The sequence below is a fragment of the Anolis sagrei genome, chromosome 1 (genome assembly GCF_037176765.1).
Source record: "Anolis sagrei isolate rAnoSag1 chromosome 1, rAnoSag1.mat, whole genome shotgun sequence".
Taxonomy (NCBI): domain Eukaryota; kingdom Metazoa; phylum Chordata; class Lepidosauria; order Squamata; family Dactyloidae; genus Anolis; species Anolis sagrei.
Genome location: NC_090021.1, coordinates 112,882,717 through 112,903,611, shown reverse-complemented (window position 1 = coordinate 112,903,611; position 20,895 = coordinate 112,882,717). Strand labels below are relative to the sequence as shown.

General features: G+C 40.2%; 1 protein-coding gene across 2 annotated transcripts in view; it reads left to right on the top strand.

The window, feature by feature from the left end:
• The window catches only part of OGFRL1 (opioid growth factor receptor like 1), a 35,081-nt gene extending 17,695 nt beyond the window's left edge, over positions 1 to 17,386 (top strand). The window contains exons 2-7 of one of the 2 annotated variants that reach the window (XM_067467932.1): positions 661 to 747; positions 2,453 to 2,531; positions 3,336 to 3,414; positions 3,511 to 3,577; positions 4,017 to 4,162; positions 7,678 to 17,386. In XM_067467932.1, coding sequence (XP_067324033.1) covers positions 661 to 747; positions 2,453 to 2,531; positions 3,336 to 3,414; positions 3,511 to 3,577; positions 4,017 to 4,162; positions 7,678 to 8,449 — 1,230 coding nt within the window. In that variant the 3' untranslated portion in view covers positions 8,450 to 17,386. Of the gene's footprint in view, positions 1 to 660; positions 748 to 2,449; positions 2,532 to 3,335; positions 3,415 to 3,510; positions 3,578 to 4,016; positions 4,163 to 7,677 lie in introns of both variants that reach the window. The other variant, XM_060752846.2, reaches the window with a different exon arrangement.
• The last annotated feature ends 3,509 nt before the right edge of the window (positions 17,387 to 20,895 follow it).

Below are 20,895 nucleotides of genomic sequence, written 5' to 3'. Positions count from 1 at the left end.
CTTGAAAGGCAGCATTCAGCCCATGGACTTTAGTTTGGGGACCCCTTCTATAGATAGTCTGTACTTTCTCAATGGAGCATCACACTGCCGAATGTGTGGGCCGCAGTGGTGCAACAGGTTAAACCGTTGAACTGTTGAATCTGCTGAGCTAAAAGTTGGCAGTTTGAACCCATGGGTCGGGGTGAGCTCCCAGTGTTAGCCCTAGCTCCTGCTAACCTAGCAGTTTGAAAACATAAAAATGTGAGTAGATCAATAGATACCGCTTCAGCGGGAAGGTAATAAAAGGCACCTATACAGCCATGCCGGCAACATGACCAGGAGGTGTCTACGGACAACAGGCTCCGCGGCTTGGAAATTGAGAAAAAGTACCTCCCAATGGCCAGAGTTGAGCACCGCCTCCAGAAGCCAGAAATGAAAGAGGAAGCCTTTATCTTTGTTCTGTGTATTTGTGTACCATTGTTATTTCACTATATTAAAGGCATTGAATGTTTGCCTATCTGTGTATGTTGAAATCCGCTCTGAGTCCCCTTGGGGAGATAGAGCAGAATATAAATAAAGATGATGATTGTTATTATTATGTATAAATGTGTTTAACTAGTTATGCCCATTCTGCCTCTCATCACTGAATATACAATATCTTTTTTTCTTTTTCTTTTACAGGGAGATGATGCAAACGAAGTGACAGCTAAACCAAAGAGAAGTTTTTATGCTGCAAGAGATTTGTACAAATATCGGCACCAATATCCAGTAAGATTGTTTTGAAGTTTTTCGGCAGTCATTAAGATAGAAGTGTAGAAATGTTTTAGAAAATAGTTCTAGTGGAGTTCCCCTCAAATCTATAAAACTACTGTTTGAACGGTAGTCTTGTTAATTTTTGAGGAACAGCCTGCTGCCAATATTGGTTGGTGTTACCATTAGAGCACAAGTATGGTTAATTATATAATTTTTGTACTGATTTATTCAATTGTGTGGAGATCCCAACTAGATAGTGTTCACAATCTTCTGACTTTAGCAACACAAAACTTCCTAAGGATCTCTTAACACTTGTAGCTAATTTTGTGAATACATTGCTACATTTCTTCCTTAGTCTACTCAGGAAAGAGTGTATGATTAGAAATTTACCAGGAAATGAGTAGAACTGTATAAAAATAGCACACTCTCTCATATATGTGTACGTATGGATGAGAGAGTAAGCATCAAACAGACAAAGTGGCATTTTCCCTCCTTTAATTACATTTTATAATGTTCAAGCTTCTCTTGATGTATGGATAAATTGCAGGAAATTTTATTTATCTGTCATTTTTATTTAAACTGCCTATACCCTTTAATTTTGTTAATGGTCTTTCCCAGTAGACCAGGATCCTTGTACCTGAAATAATATTATGTAAATCCGATGGCTTGCAAGGTTGGGGTTAAATTGTCCTTCTACCAGTCCTTCTCCCTCGCCCCAACTTTCAATCAGCCATGGCTATTTTGGATAGAAAAAAAAAACCTGCGTATCGTCTAGAGAACTAACCTTGGAATGACACAGCATCATAAAACAAATGTCACATCTTATACATTAGAAATGGCAAGCGCTTTAGCAAGACATACTGGGACAGATTCACAAACTGTTAAATAGTGTTCCTACTTTGGGTAGTGCACGTAGTGATTCTTCTTTCGATTTTCATTAGTTCCTCAAATGTAAATTCTGGAATTTGAAATCTGTTCTTATCAAGAAGCCAAAGTAGCATTTTTCCTTTTAATGCAGTGGTTCCCAACCTGTTGTCTGTGGACCACTAGTGGTCTGCAAGAATGAAAATATGGTCCACAGCCTTATCATTGCTACACTGTTGCCTTGAAACCACGCAGCAATGAGAGAGACTGGTCTTGCAAAACCCTCTTATAGTGCTGAGGCAGCAGGGATGTTGGGAGGAGAGAGGCTGAGTACCCACAAAAGATTACCTTTACCACATCAGCTCTAGATTATTAAATATAGTTTTCTGTGAGCGAGAAGATGGCGACTACTGGATGGCATATGTTCTGTATCAGAAACTAGAGCTGATGTGGTCTATCCAATGCAATTTTCTGAACCAGCACCCCAAATAACCAAACTAAATCTAAAGTTGACCAAAAACTGATTCGTAACCCTTTTGGTACTAATGTTGGAGAGTGATCCCTCGTCAAAGTGGTCCCTGGTTAAAAAACAAGGGTTCAGAACTACTGTATTTAATTGCATTTTTAATGTGCTAAAAGAAGTTTTTCTTGGAATGCAGGGCATGGAGAAATTTCAGGACATTTTATTTATCTGCCATATTTTCAAGCTGCAATTTTAGACACAAATTTGGATTGGCTAGAGTTCATTTTGGCAATACTAAAAACATGCTGATCTTCCTTCTCTAGCATAAGACTTGATTCTTATGACATGATTGGCTGATCCTGCTTTGTATTTCTCTTCATCTTTGCTCAGCAGAACTTTAAAGATCTGAGATATCAGAATGATTTGTGCAACCTCCGCTTTTACAAGAACAAAATTCCCTTTAAACCTGATGGTAAGTTATTCATGATGTTGTTGTTAACATTGTATATGTGTGTAGGTGTGCTTTCAAGTTGCTTGTCAGTTTATGGCTACTCAATGAATTCCGCAAGGTTTTAAAAGGTTCGAATGCGGGGAGTGGCGTGAGCTTTCAGCTCAAACCGCTTTCAGCCCCAGTTTCTGCCAACCTAGCAGTTCGAAAGTATGCAAATGTGAGTAGATCAGTAAGTATCTCTATGGCGGGAAGGTAAGGGTGCTCCATACAGTCATGCCAGCCACATGATCTTGGAGGTGTCTACGGACAATGCCAGCTCTTCAGATTAGAAATGGAGATGAGTACCAACCCCCAGAGTCAGACACGACTGGACTTAATGTCAGGGGAAAACCTTTACCTTTACCTTTTAAGGCAAGAAATATTTAGAAATGGGTTTGACAATTCCTTTCTCTGAATGTTTAGCCTACAGCACCTGGTATTTGTTGATGGTCTTCCAGCCAAGTCCTAATCGGGTCTGGTCCTGCTTAGCTTCCAAGATCAGGTGGAGTCTGGTGCTTTTGGGATATTAGGCCACTCTTGTTTCTGTACTTTCACCAAAACAAAACATGTTCTTGTCACTAGTCAATTATATTTGACCCTGGCTCATCTCATATATTCCCTCGTGGATGTCTTGAGAGGAAGGTAATTTAGTACCGTCAAATAATTTAGTATACTTATCTGCAAAGATAGCTTAGTTTTCGTGTTACTGTATTTTATTTACCAACAAATGCTTGTTATGGATCTCTAAAAACTTTGACACCGTGCATTTGCGCAACTATTTTATAGGTGTTTACATTGAAGAAGTCTTGAATAAGTGGAAGGGAGACTATGAAAAACTGGAACATAATCACACATATATTCAGTGGTTGGTAATGTTTAACTTTTCCTATTCTTTTTCAAATAAATCTGACTAAACTGGCTTCATGTATTGCAAACCTATGTTTGTTTGTTTTTCATTCAGGCTTTTCCCACTCAGAGAACAAGGGTTGAATTTCTATGCAAAGGAATTAACAACATATGAAATCGAGGTAAAGCTTTAAGTTCCCAAGATAACCTTACAGTGTGATTGATCTCTGCCTCACAACCCTTTTACACTATTAAATGAGGGCACTATGATTCCAAGTTAGCTGCCATGGCAATACTCGATGGAATCCTAGGATTTGTAGCTTGAGGAGTTACTACAGCTCTTTGACAGAGTATTCTATATACACTAAACTGCAAATCCCAGGTTTTGATAGGATGAAAGGGCTTCCGAGCTGAACTGTGCTAGTCCTGACTGAGCAAACATGACCATTGAACATAATGATGTTCAGTGGTCATGTTGAACATAATGGTTATGTTGGTTATGTTGAACATAATGATGAAGGGAGTGGTAGAACACTTGAATGGTAGGGTTGATTTGATAGGTTTGCTGTGTGGGAGAGGTATATATAAATTTTTTGTCTCCTTCTAAAAATATATTTATAGGAGTTCAAAAAAACGAAGGAAGCAATCCGAAGATTCCTTTTGGCTTACAAAATGATGCTGGAGTTTTTTGGGATAAAACTTACAGATAAAAATGGAAACGTAGCACGTGCTTCTAACTGGCAAGAAAGATTCCAGCACTTGAATGAGTAAGTAATTTCCAGCAACAAATACTTTGGAACTGTCTGAAGACTGTATAAGGCAATTCTCAGTTCAGTTCCTCCCTTCATTGGTTATCATGATTATTTCATCTCCAATTCCCATGGATGTATATAGGCTGTAATTGCACAAAATCCAGCACATGTATGCTCAAATTGCATGGTCAAGCCCATTCTGTAGCCACAATATCACTTTGCATCCATCATTAAAATTTTATGGATGTCTCTTACACTTATATGTTGTGTGTGTGTGTGTATGCATACACATTTGAGTCTTCTACTTTTTTTTCATGTCAGGAGTAACTTGAGAAACTGCAAGTCACTTCTGTTGTGAGAGAATTGGCTGTCTGCAAGGATGTTGCCCAGGGGATGCCTGGATATTTTACCATTCTTGTGGGATGTTTCTCTCATGTCCCTGCATGGGAAGCTGGAGCTGACAGACAGGAGCTCACCCCACCCCCTGGATTTGAACCGCCAACCTCTTGGTCAGCAGTCCTGCCGGCACAAAGGTTTAACCTATTGTGCCACTCGGGGCTCCTAAGTCTTCAGCTGTCTTACAGCAACTCCATGAATTTCGTAGGGTTTTCTCAGGCAAGGAAAACTCAGAGGTGGTTTGCTAATTGAAAGGTGATTTTGTGTTAATCGGCAGTCTCCCATAGAAGAACCAAGCAGGGCTAACTCTGCTTAGCTTCCATGATCACACAGGATCTGGTACCATTAGAGGTTTTAGACTGGTTCAGAAGTTATGTACATATATGGATATCTTATTATTTCAAAGACAAGATGACAGTGCTTGTTAATAAGACAATATTTTTTCCTATAATCTATGGTAGGATGATACTTGTATTTGGTATTATTCTGATCCAAGTTTGAAAATCTTTGGGAATGTTTATGTGCACTTGCACACAAGAGAGAAATGGAATCCAGAAGAATGTCAGGGACTAAACATGCAGATAGAATTCTGCCAATTATCAATTCAAATATGTTTTTCCTTTTCACCCTTTTGTCTGAGTACTTTATATTTTATTTACCTTGTCAAGTTTTTAAAAGGCACTGGATATAGAACCTAACCATGTTATATAACTGTGCTACTTATCGTATATGAGTTGGATAATGGGATTATCCATTATTGGACCCATGGGATTTATGCCAAAAATAAGATACTCATGAAGTTCTACATACTCTGTTAATACTGTCCAACTATTTCATTTAATCCTTGGGCATTGTGGTGTTTCATTTGTTTTTGAAATGTTTCAGTTCCTCTCTCCTCTTTTCACTTTCTTTGTCCTCAGCTTACTTCATTTGATGCAAATTGACTTCAAAATGAAAAGGTTGTTTGCACTTAATTAATTTGGCAGGGAGAAAAAAGAGGAGGAGGAAGAATTATGCCCTTCCCTGTGGACTCAGGCAAAAGCAAACTGCTTCAGCCTCTTCTAGCTTGTGTCCTTCCTTATGAATAACGTTTGCTGTTTTGACCTTGTTTTAATGTTTCCTGGCCACCTTGGAGCCTTGGTTTTCATCTCTACAATATAGGAGGGTATATATGTTTGCACATAGCTTGTGCATCTACCCTGAGTAACCATGTAATTCTTATTCCCTCTTTGCGTCCTTGGAAGCAGCTGAGAAACATTAAATGTGACAGCACAAGATAAGTGCTGGTGCATATTTGAGATGTGCTTATGTTTCAACTGAAACTACATATCAGATTAGGAGGGGAGAATGAAGCCAGTCTCCTTACATATTATTATCAACTTGTTTACAGCCACCTTTTCCCCACAGCCAACATTCAAGATGTCTTACAAATTAAAACAAATATGGCTAAAACATGCAAATGGTTAGCATAAAAATGTTTAATTAAACAATCAATAACATTAAATCCAATTTAAAACATGCAATTAAAAATAATAAAAAATCTGTTTGAAAACAGTTCAGTGCTCTATTAAAAATTGCTTCTTTAAAAACACCCAGCACTCAAACGTCTGCCAAAATACAAAAGTTTTTGCCTATCAACAAAAGACCATCACTACTTGGGTCCCTTGGTGGCGCAGTGGGTTAAACTGCTGAACTATTGGACTTGCTGACTGAAAGGTCAGCAGTTTGAATCCGAAGAGCAGGGTGATCTCCCGCTGTTGGCCCCAGCTTCTGCCAACCTGCCATTTCAAAAACATGCAAATGTGAGTAGATCAATAGGTACCGCTTCTGTGGGAAAGTAATGGTGCTCCATGCAGTCATGCTGGCGAAATGATCTTGGATGTGTCTACGGACAATGCCAGCTCTTCAGCTTAGACATGGAGATGAACTGGACACGACTAGACTCAATGTCAAAGGGAAAGCTTTAACTTTACTATTCTGCACTCACCAAGAAGTCTAAGAATGGTCACCAAGAAGACCTTTCCTGCTTCTTGGCAGCGGGTTGGACTGGATGGCCCATGAGGCCTCTTCCAACTATGATTCTATCATTGGACTTCCATCAGATATTACTGTGAAGATGGAGGAACTATAAGAAATGGTCCTTCTGAGAATTTTGGGGCTTGAGCAGGCTCTCATGGGAGATACACTCAATCACAGGCCAGTACAACTTGTAGCCCCCCAGATGTTTGGTCCTCCAACTTCCAGAAGCTTGTCCAATGGTCATAAATTCTTTGAGCCGAGGCCCAAAACACCTGGAGGGGTACAGGTTGTGCAGGCCTGCTCTATCAGATTTTTTTTTGTGTCAGGAGCAACTTGAGAAACTGCAAATCACTTCTGGTGTGAGACAACTGGCTGTCTGCAAGGACATTGCCCAGGGGACACACTGAAGTTTTACCATCCTGCGGGAGGCTTCTCTCATGCCCCTGCATGGGAAGCTGACAGATGGGAGCTCACCCCGCTCTCCAGATTCGAACTGCTGACCTTTCTGTCCACAGCACAAGCGTCTAACCCAGTGGTTCTCAACCTGTGGATCCCCAGATGTTTTGGCCTTCAGTTCCCAGAAATCGTAACAGCTGGGTAAACTGGCTGGGAGTTGTAAGCCAAAACACTGGGGACCCACAAGTTGAGAACCACTGGTCCAACCCATTGCGCCATTGTAAGCTCCTGCTCTATCAGATAGCTTGGACCTAAGCTTTATCAGGTTTCGTAGGTCATTACTAGGTGTTGGTGATAAAATATAAATATGTAGTCCTCACAACGCTGTGTATATTTCAAGCACTTTCCCTGGGATTCAGTATTGTCTCTTTCAAGTTACCTTTTAAGAGAAATAATGGAGCATTAATCTGTAACTGTATCTGCCTGGTGGTGCATTAGTAGTGTGAAAGGGTTATTACAGCTTACAAAGAAACTTAATAGTTCATGTAATGGTTCCCATCCCATCTCATTTGTCTCTGAGAGATGATGACCATCATTATGTCAAGGTGACAGGTAGGGGTGATTTAATTTTTTCCTGTGCCTTTTCCCCTACTCTGACAGGAATGATTCTTTTTCTTTTGCTTCCTATCATTTTGAGTTCAGTCGATCTTTCTTTGCAGGTCCCAACATAACTACTTACGGATCACCCGTATCCTGAAGAGCCTCGGAGAACTTGGCTATGAGAGTTTCAAACCCCACCTGGTGAAGTTTATTCTTCACGAAGCCCTTGTGGAAGACACCATCCCCAACATTAAGCAGAGTGCTTTGGAATATTTTGTGTATACCATCAGGGACCGGAGAGAAAGGAGGAAACTCCTACGCTTTGCTCAGCAGCACTACACACCTGCTGACCATTTCATATGGGGGCCGCCAAGGAAAGAGAAGCTGGAAGGAAGCAAATCAAGTAAAAAGCTGTCGTCGCCAGTTTCTCTTCGCACCAGCTGTGCTCCTAAGCATAAAAAGGCAAAAGACTGCAAGAATGCCTCAGCACTTTGCAACTCAGGCAGTAAAACATCAGATGAGAAAAGGGCAGAGCGCACTAAAAACGACGAAGACTGTGATCCGAGTGGCAAGTGTACCAGCAGCAGCCCCGAAAGGGTGAAACAGAGCAATGGTGAAAAGAACAATGATGTTGAGTGCCACAACCCCAAATCAGAAGAATCTGGTAGTCCTTTGAACTCAAAGGAGAACACGTCCCATTCCAAAAAACTTAAAGGCAAAAATGACGACAATCTTATTCAGGACTGTAAACATCCTGAAGCAGTAGAAAATGACTCCAGTGACAGTCAAAACAGTTCAACAAATACATCAGTGTGTCTACAGGACAATGTAGGTAAGGATGCGAACCCAGTGGAATTAAGCACGAAAAACAAAGACGACTCTCAAACATAGCTCGAATGACCCAGTTGCTTAAATCTTCTTCTGAACATGACAAAATGGTGTCACCCTCACTTGTACAAAAACAAAATGAGCTATCTCAATACTGGATCCACTATTGAATCCATCAGCTTAGTCTCTTGAGGGGTTATGTCTCCTTTGTTTGACTTGATTTACTGTTTGCACTTTTCAGAGCTGTGTATTAAGCTTAAAGAAATAACTGCATAACATTCAAGCCTGGCAGAATTCATTTGTTAAGACCTCTCTATGAAAACGCTTAATATTGATTATTCTCTCTCTCTTTGTTTCATATTTCTTACTTTTTAGAAAAGTGGAAATGTTTTATGCCAGCTAGATTTCTAAGGAACCAGGGTCAAAATGTCTCTCCAGTAAAAATATGGTCAGCATGCTAATTTTTTCAATATCTTCTATTGCTTAAAAATCAAAACGATCTAGGTTTGGATTTCATCTTCATATGGGTATAGAGCAGGCATGGGCAAACTTGGGCCCTCCAGATGTTTTGGATGTCAACTCCCACAATTCCTAACAGCCTCAGGCCCTTCCTTTCCCCCCTCAGCCGCTTATGTTGTTAGGAATTGTGGGAGTTGATGTCCAAAACACCTGGAGGGCCCAAGTTTGCCCATGTCTGGTCTTTAGGCCTTGAGCCACATGGAAGAGTGGGGTACCTTTGCTTGGTCCCAGTTCTCCACTTGGAAATGACACTAATGATCTACTTCCCAGAGTTAGTGTGAGAGTAAAATATAACAGTGATAGAAAACCACTGTCTGCATTTTAAAAGTGCTTTAGAATCGACTAGTAGTAAGATTCATACACCAGCATCCGTCATGCCAACATGATCACACACTTTGCCACTTCCTTTTCCATTGTTGAATTGCTTCAGTGCCACATTGTGGATAATGTGGTGGGCCACATTGCATTCAGCTTCCCATGTTTTATCTACCCTCCCTTTGTTGTTTCAACTCTTTTCCTATCCATTTTTTTCTTTTCTTGCATTTGGCATTTGGTTGCCACCCCCAGCTCCTTCAAGGTCAAACCAGTCACTTCAAGGGTAACATCCATCCATCTTGCCCTTGTTCGGCCACTCTTCCTTTTTTCTTCAATTTTCCCGAGCATCATTATCTTTTCCAAGCTTTCCTGTCTTCTCATTATGTGGCCAAAGTACTTCAACTTTTCCTCTAATATCCTTCCCTCCAGTGAGCAGTCAGGCTTTATTTCCTGGAGTATGGGCTGGTTGGATCTTCTCGCGGTCCAAGGTACTCTCAGAATTTTCCACTAACACCACAGTTCAAAAGTGTCTATCTTCCTTCGTTTGTCCTTCCTTATAGTACAGCTCATGCATCCATAGGTTAATACCATTGCTTTAACTATGTGGATCTTCATTGCCAGTATGATACATCTAAAGCAGTGGTTCTCAACCTGTTGGCCATGGCCCAGCAGTGGCCCATGAGAATGAGGATCCAGTCCGCGAACCTCCTTCCTCTTTATTTTATTTCTGCTCCATTCTACAGAGCTAACCAGCCCTGCCCCTTTTGGTATTAATGTTGGAGAGTGGTCCCTGGTCAAAGTGGTCCCCGGTCAAGTGAGCCCCGATCAAGTGGGTCCTGGTCAAAGTCGGTCCTGGTCAAAGTGGTCCCTGTCAAGTGGGTCCTGGTAAAAAAAGGTTGAGAACCACTGATCTAAAGAAATCAGGAGAGAGCATGTCCCCATGCCTATTTTTGTATTTAGGACCACTATTGGTAGGAAGAGATAAATTTGCTTACGAGTTATTAAAGGCAGGAAAAGGTTAAACATTGAAGAGACCAACATTGATGGTTGCAACTCTTAATGATTCAGAAAGAAGCAATATTTCGAAGTTGACCTTTCTTCCTAGATTCACTGGTGCAGTTTGAAGAGGCTGTGTGCCAAAGGGGAGAATTCATCTTTCTTTTCATTCTTCCCCCAAACCTTCTCTAAAATTCTTACATTGTCTCCCAGTACACAGAGAATAGCAAGAAGGTAAAAACATGAAAGCATACTAGGATTTGCGAACCAGATCCAGACAATTTTGTTGCCTCATAAGTTGTTTAGCTCTTCTCTAGAAAAAGTATGATTTCCTCCCGCATAGATAGGTAGACAAATATGACAAGCTCAATACGTGAGTTCTGCCTCCTTGAACCTGCCATGTGTTACACTGCTGATACCAAACTAGAAGAACTGCTTTGTTTTAACAAACGAGGAATGCTTGTTTCAAAGATTTGAACTGTGGTAAAAATAATAATAACCAAAACCTGCTTTTTATATATGGGCATTCATTTTAAGCTTAGTGTGTAATTGCTGGTTTGCCACCCAAATTTGACAGTCCAAATGGGGAGCACAGAAATTCATGAAGGCTGGTTTTCAAGTGATTCACATATTCCTCTGGGCAGGGGGTTGGACTGGATGGCCCACGAGGCCTCTTCCAACTCTTTGATTCTATGATTCTATAAGAAGAATTTGTGGGAAGCAGGAAATACACTATACAAAAAACAAAATAATGGACCATTCCTCGTGAATCATCTAAACCTAATGCCAAATGAAATAATGAAAACATGTCCACTCTGGCATTCCTTGATTTTACTTGCTAAATTATAAGAGGATTTTACTAGAAACAAGGTGCAGATGTGGGGTGAAATGTTTATCTGCATAGCTTCTTGGGGTGGACATTGGGTGAAGAAAGCCAATATTAAGGGTAGGACAAGATTAGTATCTGTATGTACTTCTCTTTCTCCCCATTGCTATTTTGAAATCCTCTTAAAGCACATAGTTTCATATACCTGCCTTCTAGAGAACTTTGTAGGTGGTGGGGTCCCTAACCCATTCCAGTATCAGTCCTCCCAGTTTGACGGAAGTTACATCACATCGTTTTTCAGCCATTTATTTATTTATTTGCAAGTATACATGTCCATTGAAGATTAGGGAGCAACTTCCCCTCACATATTTATACATGGCCATCATGTCTCCTCTCAGCCTTCTCTTCTTCAGGCATGTTTAACCTGCAGAAGAGAAGGCTGAGATGAGACATGATAGCCATGTATAAATATGAGAGGGGAAGTCATAAGGAGGAAGGAGCAAGCTTGTTTTCTACTCACTGGAAACTAGGACACAAAACAATGGCTTCAAACTACAGAAAAGGAGATTCCACCTGAAGATTAGGAAGAACTTTCTAACTGTCGGAGCTGTTCAGCAGTGAAACTCTCTTCTCCGGAGTGTGGTAGAGGATCCGTCTTTGGAAGCTTTGAAACAGAGGCTGGATGCCCATCTGCCGGGGTTGCTTTGAATGCAGTTTTCCTGCTTTTTGGCAGGGGGTTGGACTAGATGGCCCACGAGGTCTCTTCCAACTCTATAATATTATGCTATAGAAAAGTTAACTTTTTAAATTCTGGCAGCTGAAGGGGGTCCCCTGTGGAGAGTGGAGGGTTTGGAGGGGACACATTATGGAGCCCCAGGAGCTGACACAGGGCCACCCTTGTTGAAGGCATCTCCCCCCATTAAGAAAATTGCTACTGTGCCCTCTTTGAAGGACTCTGAGGTAGCACTGAAGGAGGAAGCTTTTGATTTGTACCTCACATACATGATAGTGTGTTGAAAGCAAATAAAATGCAAAACCAGTTCTGGTTCTGTTCTAGGAGGCACTTGACATATCTTTACAGCTCTCCTTTTCATATTGTCATGTGAAAACATAATATGCATGAGGTAGACTTTTTTTTTATTCTGGTTATCCTTTTTTCTCTCCTACCATTGATTTTGCAAGAATGCTAGCTCTGATTTAAAATGCATTGGTATTGGACCAGCAGTGGACTGTTTCACAGCACAGAAGCAGTTGTGCTTTAAAAAGCACACATTTTATTTTCTTCTTGTCAACATAAAAATATCATTAAAGCCTCACTTTCTTTTCTGGGATTCACTTTAGCAGAGGTCTCCCAGGAAGATGGAACATAGAGAGGAAAAGAAGGAATTGTGGACATTTTACAGCAGTGGTTCCCAAACTTTCACCTTTATGATGACTTGAATTTCTGTCTCCCAAATTCCTTGACCACTAGCAATGCTGACAGGGATTTTGGAGAGTTGAAATTCAAAACTTCTGAAAGACCAGAGACCACATAATTCATGTGTAAAGTCAAAGAGCCTTTACTGAATGACCTATGATGTTGTTTTATAATTTTACTGTGTTATATTTTAAACTATGTTTTCCAGGCTTCGGGGAGATGGTGGCAGGATATTATTATTATTATTATTATTATTATTATTATTATTATTATTATTATTATTATTTTGTCCAGTCATCCCATGTGTGGAACAGTGTTTGACACATTTCAGATCCTTTATATCCCAGGTAAATTATGAGTTGCTAGAGATGCCAAGACGACTGAAGTCATTACTGGGTAACAGAATACATGTGGAATGGGCAGGAGATGCAGTCCCACACTTGGCTTTGTATCAGAGCAGCTGGAGTCCTATAGACTGAAATCAGGAAGTTAATTTTTAAGCATTGAAGTCTGGCATGGAATTAACCCCATATTTCTTAAGATAGACTTTTCTCCATCTGATGACCTAAAGCTGAATTAGAATAGAGTGGCCATCATTCCTAGGCACATGTTAGAGAAGATTGTCCTCAGGGCTGCCTTTTTCTTTTCTTTTCTTTTCTTTCTTTCTTTTTTTCTTTCTTTTTTTTTTTTTTGAGACTATGAGTTAATACTAGGCCTGTGGCACGTCTTAGGGTTCCAGCAGTACATCAATAAGATCAGGTTCATTCAAAGTTATCCAAAAGAGTGAACTGATGAGCATGTATAAGAAGCAAAACCGAAACAGATATAGATCCATATGTTGATGAATGGCCATTTGTTTATTGTTTTTATTTGTTCAAAAAGCCTGGTTTATTTTCACGTTTCGAAGTTGGCCTTCTTCAGAAGCTAGAGATAAAAATACAACCTTTAATTCAATTAAACATATACAATCCATTTTCTTTCATAATGATACCACCAAGCTCTATGGCCATTTACCAGGAGGATTTAGCAAATTTATTGAGGTTGGGAAGAGTGTAAACCACACGACTATTTTGGAAAAAACTTATATAATTTGATTTGTTTGGAAAAAGGAAACCAATTTTCCCCCCACGCTGATTACTTACCGTTTGTGTGATGTTAGCTGCCTGAAAACATTTTAAATAAACATATAAGAGAAAAACACTTTGGATTTGAGAGCAAAAAAAATCTACACATCTGATTCTTTATTTCTATCCTGCCCCATCTCCTCGAAAGGACTCCGAGCAACTCACAACATGAGTAAAACACAGTAAACAATATTTACTGAGTAAATGACAAATTAATAAAACGAAATAACAATTAAACAATAAACAGTAAAAACATTCATTAAACACATTTAAAAATAATGGTTTCAACAGATTAAATATATTAAATAAAAACCAAAGTGCCCAAGTGTATATGTAGAACATATACAGTATACATAATCCAACTGGCTCTTTTTGCGTGAAATGACCTCATATGTGAATGCAGAATATGTCCCTATTTACGAGGACTTATCTTCCTGCAATATCAGCCCTTTCTCTCATGATTTGGGAGACTTGGAAGGAAAGAGATTATAGAATACCATCCCTGTCATGTATGACAGATCCAGAGACCTTTGTGTGCTCCTCCCTCTTAATCACTGGTGGTTTTTCAGTACCATTCCTTCTCCATCTATTATCACACCCAAGTTTCATTTACTTTGGTTTCTTATTTCTTTTTCCCCCAAAATGAAAATCCTTATCTTGGCACCTCAGTATGTGACGTGATAAAAAATGACACATGGTATGCATATTGTGTTACTGGTGTTAACACTCAACAATGTTTTTTTATAAAAAAAAATACTCTCTTGTCGGATATGCTTTTGGTTTTAAAAATGTATGAGTAGATGCTTTGTTTTGTATTTTTATTTACTTGAAGAAGTGGCAAAGTGCATTGGTCTGTAATCCTTATGCATCCTGGTAAAAACTTCACAAATTTGGGGATATGTTTGACATTTGTGCTGCCCACTTTTGCACCATGGAGCACACTGATGCCAGTATATACATCTAGTAGATGTTTTTATTACCCATGCAAAATGAACTGACGAGAGAAAAAGTTCCGTTAAGAACACAAGGATTACTTCTGAATGCGCAGTAATGGACAGGCATATAGGGTTTGTGTCAGGAGTAACTTGAGAAACTGCAAATTGCTTCTGGTGCGAGAGAATTGGTCGTCTGCAAAGACGTTGCCCAGGGGATGCCTGGATGTTTTTACCATCCTGTGGGAAGCTTCTCTCATGTCCCTGCATGGGAAGCTGGAGCTGACAGACAGGAGCTCACCCACTCCCCAGTTTTGAACCACCGCCCTTTCAGTCAGCAATCCTGCTGGCACAAGGGTTTAACCCATTACGCCATTACGCCACCGGGGCTCAATATCTTTAGGTGGCACCAAGACTTTTATTTTGCCGCTAACTGAATCCATTTTTATTTATGCTGAGGATATCGGCAGTGATTATGAATTATGTATATTGAAAAGTTACGCCTGTTCTCTTGCATTTTTATCTAATTTACTTTATTTATTGTTTGATGTACTGGTACCATGTTCAGAACACATACTGTATACATTTAATTTGTTCTCGTGCACTGAAGAGAGGAATTTGTTCTTCCTGCATCAGAAGTACTACTATAATGTTTTGTGTAACATTACATATCATGCTGTTAATAATGTGACCAAGCCTTTTCTTCTCTGCCTGAATGAGGCCTTTCCCCCAGTTTCTAAATTATTTTGAGGATCCTATAAGAACTAAATGTTCATGATAATTAGAGGTTTATTGTGTATTGTCAAAGGCTTTCATGGCCAGAATCACTAGGTTGTTGTGAGTTTTCCGTGCTGTATGGCCATGTTCCAGAAGCATTCTCTCCCGACATTTCGCCTGCATCTATGGCAGGCATCCTTAGAGGTTGTAAGGTCTGTTGGAAACTAGGAAAATTGAGTTTATATATTTGTGGAATGGCCAGGATGGGAGAAAGTAGTCTTATCTGTTAGAACAGTGTTTCTCAACCCTCCTAATGCCGCGACCCCTTAATTCAGTTCCTCATGTTGAGGTGACCCCCAACCATAAAATTATTTTCACTGCTACTTCATAACTATAATTTTGCTACTATTATGAATTGTAATGTAAATATCTGATATGCAGGATGTATTTTCCCATGACCAACAGAAAATACTGGAAGGGTTTGGTGGGCATTGACCTTGAGTTTGGGAGTTGTAGTTCACCTACATCCAGACAGCACTGTGGACTCAAACAATGATGGATCTGGACCAAGCTTGGCATGAATACTCAATATGCCCAAATGTGAACACTGGTAGAGTTTAGGGGAAATAGAACTTGACATTTGGGAGTCCTAGTTGCTGGGATTTATAGTTCTCCTACAATCAAAGAACGGTCTGTGTCCCACCAACAATAGAATTGGGCCAAACTTCACACACATGATCCCCAATACCAACAGACAATACTGTGTTTTCTGATGGTCTTTGGCGACCCCTGTGACACCCCCTCATGACCCCCCCCCCGGGGTCCTGACCCCCAGGTTGAGTAATGCTGTGTTAGAGGTAGGTGTGAATGTTTCAATTCGCCACTTTGATTAGCATTTAATGGCCTAGCAGTTTCAAGGTCTGGCTTCTTACTAACTGGAGGAATCCTTTGTTTGGAGATGATTAGCTGGGCCTCTGAGGATACCTGCCATAGATGCAGGAGAGAATGCTTCTGGAATATGGCCACAAAGTCCGGAAAACACAACAACCCGGTTATTGTGTGTCCAATGTCTTTAAAACAGCAGTACTTTAAGTGGTAGTCTGTGGAGAAGTGCCAGTCCACGCAACATTTGCTACCTGGTGGATGTCTGGGGGGGGGGGGGGGACGACATTTGTTGCTAACGGGCACAAATGTGGTACTGATCCCTGGCACCATGTGGTGGCATGAGATTGCCAGTCTGCCATATCAGATAACTGGAGATGCACTGATCTAAACCATTATTTGCACAAGTGTCTTACCAGCTGGATCATTACTCATTTACAATGGCTTGAGTTATTTATTATAACATTCTTGAGTTAGGTTTGGTGCCAGTCTTAGAGAAGGGTGGTTGAAACTTCAGCACTTACATTGTTGATAAATTATGAAAGCTAGCTTTCTGTGCACAGACCCTGACTTGTGTGGTATTTGTTTTTGCATCCAGTTTTTTTAAGTATAGGAAAACTTCCTCACAAACTGCTAAAGACAGCTCTCTCCTGTGATAACAGTGGTCGGTATGTAAAACTGGGTTCACAACTTGTTGAAATAATTGTTTTGCATAAATGTGTACACCTGCACTCAGTATTAGAGCATTAAACAGAGTTGCCTTGTTTGTGGATCTACTCATTCAAGAAGTAGAGTGTGTATTTGCAGCTGCAGCTTGCAGGATTTTCTCCTGTGGGGTCACTTCTCAGCCTTGGGATCCCCTCAAGTGAATGCCATATTGATAGAAGTGTCCGTATGTTAAGTGCAATGTATGAATGCAACTTCGTGCATGAATTGCTTCCCTACCAACCTGCATACTGCACAACGTCAGGCTGCGTCACATATTATACCTGCTTAACAACCCATATACTCAGGGTAAAATAAAGCACTTGCATCAACTTCAGAAGTCAGGTGGCCATCTCGGGAGTTCATTGGTAAATGAAGACAGCAGCTTGAATTAAACAAGGACTATTGTAATAATGTGTGGCTCTGTAATATCTTTTATTGTATATGTATTAAAATTGCCACCATTAACTTCATTTTTATTTGTGAAATATGATCCGGTAAATGTAACACAAATCACTGGAACACAGGCAACAACTGCATAAAATAAAGCTTATTTGTTGAAGCAGACTTACGTCTTCTTTTTTCTGCTGACATTGGTTTACCCAAAGGAAAAAATATCACTGAATTTACTGCATTATAAAACTTAAAAATTAGTTTGTGACATTGCTTAACGTCTGGATCTTTGTGACAAAGTGGCATTTTTAGGTACTTTATGGGGAGAAAACTTCCTGGCAGTCACTTTATTTGAAGGATGGTGGAAAGCAGTGAGTAATGCTTAATGCAGTTGAAAATACCCAATAAATGTTCTGTTTATAAAAATTACTAGCATAAAAATTACTAGCAACAGAATATTAGTTGCTTCCATTGTTGTCCTTTCCACTAGTGCAATGGTTCTCAACCTTCCCAATGCTGCGACCCCTTAATACAGTTCCTCATGTTGTGGTGACCCTCAACCATAGAATTATTTTTGTTGCTACTTCATAACTTTAACTTTGTTACTGTTATGAATTGTAATGTAAATATCTGATATGCAGAATGTATTTTCATTCACTGGACCAAATTTGGCACAAATACCTGACATGCCCAAATTTGACTGCTGGTGGGGTTGATTCCATCATTTGGGATTTATAGTTACTGGGATTTATAGTTCACCTACAATCAAAGAGCACTCTGAACTCCACCAACAATGGAATTGAACCAAACTTGGCACACAGAACTCCCATGACCAACAAAAAATCCTGGAAGGGTTTGGTGGGCATTGACCTTGAGTTTGGGAGTTGTACTTCACCTACATCCAGAGAGCACTGTGGACGCAATACTCAATATTCCCAAATGTGAACACTGATGGTGTTTGGGGAAAATAGAGCTTGACATTTGGGAGTTGTAGTTGTTGGGATTTATAGTTCATCTACAATCAAAGAGTATTCTGAACCCCACCAATGATAGAATTGGGCCAAACTTCCCACACAAAACCCCTATGACCAACAGAAAATACTGTGTTTTCTGGTGATCTTTGGCGACCCATCTGACACCCTCTCACGACCCCGTTAGGGGTCCCGACCCCGAAGGTTGAGAACCACTGCACTAGTGGAAAACTTTTCAATCCATCAATAGAAAGGATGGATAGATTACTTCAATTATTTACCTTCACACATTCTGCAGTCCTCACCTCCTTTGGGTCTCCTTTGGAAGACTATAAATACACCTATGCAGTGGAACTTCAACTTAAGAGCATCCCTAGGTAACAGCATTTTGAGTTAAGAGCTGTCACTAAGCCTGGGTTTCACTTTGACATATGAGCAGCATTTTGAGTTAAAAGTTAGCACCAAAAGGAGCGCTAGTGCAAGAGTACAGGGCTTTAGGGCTTCAAGGGAGCAGCCTCCGTGCCTCATGCTTTTGTTGACTTTGGAAGATTGCTTTCTGCTTTGGGAGATTGTGGTCTGCTTTATTCTTCTTGAGGAACTTTGGGTTAGTTGATTTTATATGGGTTTTATTCCTAGTATGTTTGGCTTCATAAAGAAAGAATGGATGAGAGAGCAAGATTATTTATTTATTTACCACTTTTCTCACCTCGAGGGGGGGGGGGTGGGTCTCAAAGCGGTGTACAAGAAGTAATGGCAAAATTCAATGCCAACATATATACAAACCAAAGAATAATAACTAAAATGATAACATATATCAATAAATTAAACCTTAAAATAATATTAAACACAGAACATAGACATTTAAATTAAAATATAGAACATTTTAATATAGCATTAAAATCACAAAATCCAGAAGCATAATCTGAAGCCGTCTCTGTTGTCAATTGCACTTATGTCCTATTCATTTCTTGTACTGCATTACTTTACTGCCCGAAGGCTTGGTCCCATAGCCATGCCTTTACATTTTTTCTGAAGGCCAAGAAGGGAGGGTGCTGATCTGATTTCACTGGGGAGGAGTTCCAGAGCTGAGGGGCCACTACTGAGAAGGCCTTGCCTCTCATTCCCACCAATGCACCAAGAGCAGGGCCTCCCCAGAAGATCTTAATCTCTGAGATGGTTCATAGGAAGAGATGCATTCGGACAGGTAAGCTGGGCCAGAACCATTTAGGGCTTTATAGGCTAAAGCTAGTACTTTGAATTGTTCTCAGAAGCAGACAGGCAACCAGTGGAGCTGGCACAATGGGGGTGGGGGGTGGGGTTGTATGCTCCTTGTACACAACTCCAGTGAGGAATCTCACATAGAGTGTGTTGCAAGAGAGAGGGGGAGACTGGCATGTGTAAAGTATGAAGAAAATGATGCTTCTGCCTCTTCGCTTTGTGCTTCCTTGCCACAACTCTGTGCTTCTACCATTTTAAAGTTGAGCTTTCTTTTTTATTGTTCCATATGAATTTGCTATTTATTCATTACTTCTTGTTTATAAAGTCAATTTTTATTTAAAAACATAACAAAAATTTGTGGGGGTTTTGGGGTGGTGGTGGAATGGATTCATAGCATTTCAATGGGAAATTCACTTTGTGATAAGAGTAATTAAGTTAAGAGCTCAGTCATGGAATAAGTTAAACTCTTAACTCAAGATATTATTGTACTAATACTATCACTAATATTAATCTGCTCCAAAGAATCTGAGACTTTTTGGAACACCATAACTTCAGAGTGCTTCAATTTTCCACATAAATATTTAATTGCACCAGGTACCGATAGGAGCTCAGCATGTCACTTGTAGAAGATGACATGTGCAAGAAGAACATGCAGAGGATGAATACTAATACTAATGTGGTTTAGCTGAAGCTTCTGGCATACGATTGAATCTCACAGCAGTCTAACTCTCGAATCAAATATTCAGTAGCTTCAGCAAATGACATGCCCTTTTACTTTATCAAGTCTGATTCTTCCTGGAGTTCTTTTACTTGCTTGCCTATATCTTCATTTCTTGGTTAGCATAGGGAAGGGTTAACAATCCTTGTTTCCACAACAAGCCAATGTTTTCAAAATCCAACTCTCATAGGGACAGAAAGGTGGAATCCTCTGAACGGGCTCAGACAGCAAAACAGAGGATTTCACCTCACTTTCCATCCCTGTGAGAATTGGATTTTGTAAATTTTGGTTTGTTGTGGAAACAAGGATTGGAGATAAAGCTTCAGTGGAGACACCCTTTCCCCATGATAACTCCTTCAGAAGCAGGGGTAGATTTCTCTCCTTGTTGATTCTCTCCTGGTCTTAACTATGAATCATTTGCAAGTTGGATGTTATTGCGGTTTGGCACCAAGAGATGCAGAGCCAACCTTAAGAAATGGGGCCACAAAGTGGAGTCCACGACATGTGAGTGTGGAGAAGAGCAAACCATAGACCACCTATTACAATGCAACCTGAGCCCTGCCACATGCACAGTGGAGGACCTTCTTAGGCCCCATCCCTCTCCTCTTTTCGTAAGAACTTGAAGACTTGGTTTCACCAGACCTTTGAGAATGATTAGCATGGGCTCCAGCCCACTGGCCACTAGTTAGAATCTGGCCCTTTACCCCTACCTATTACCCTGGTCAGTTCCTCAATTGGCTTAGGAAATGAGCATCTGCAGGCCCTATTGCTACTAC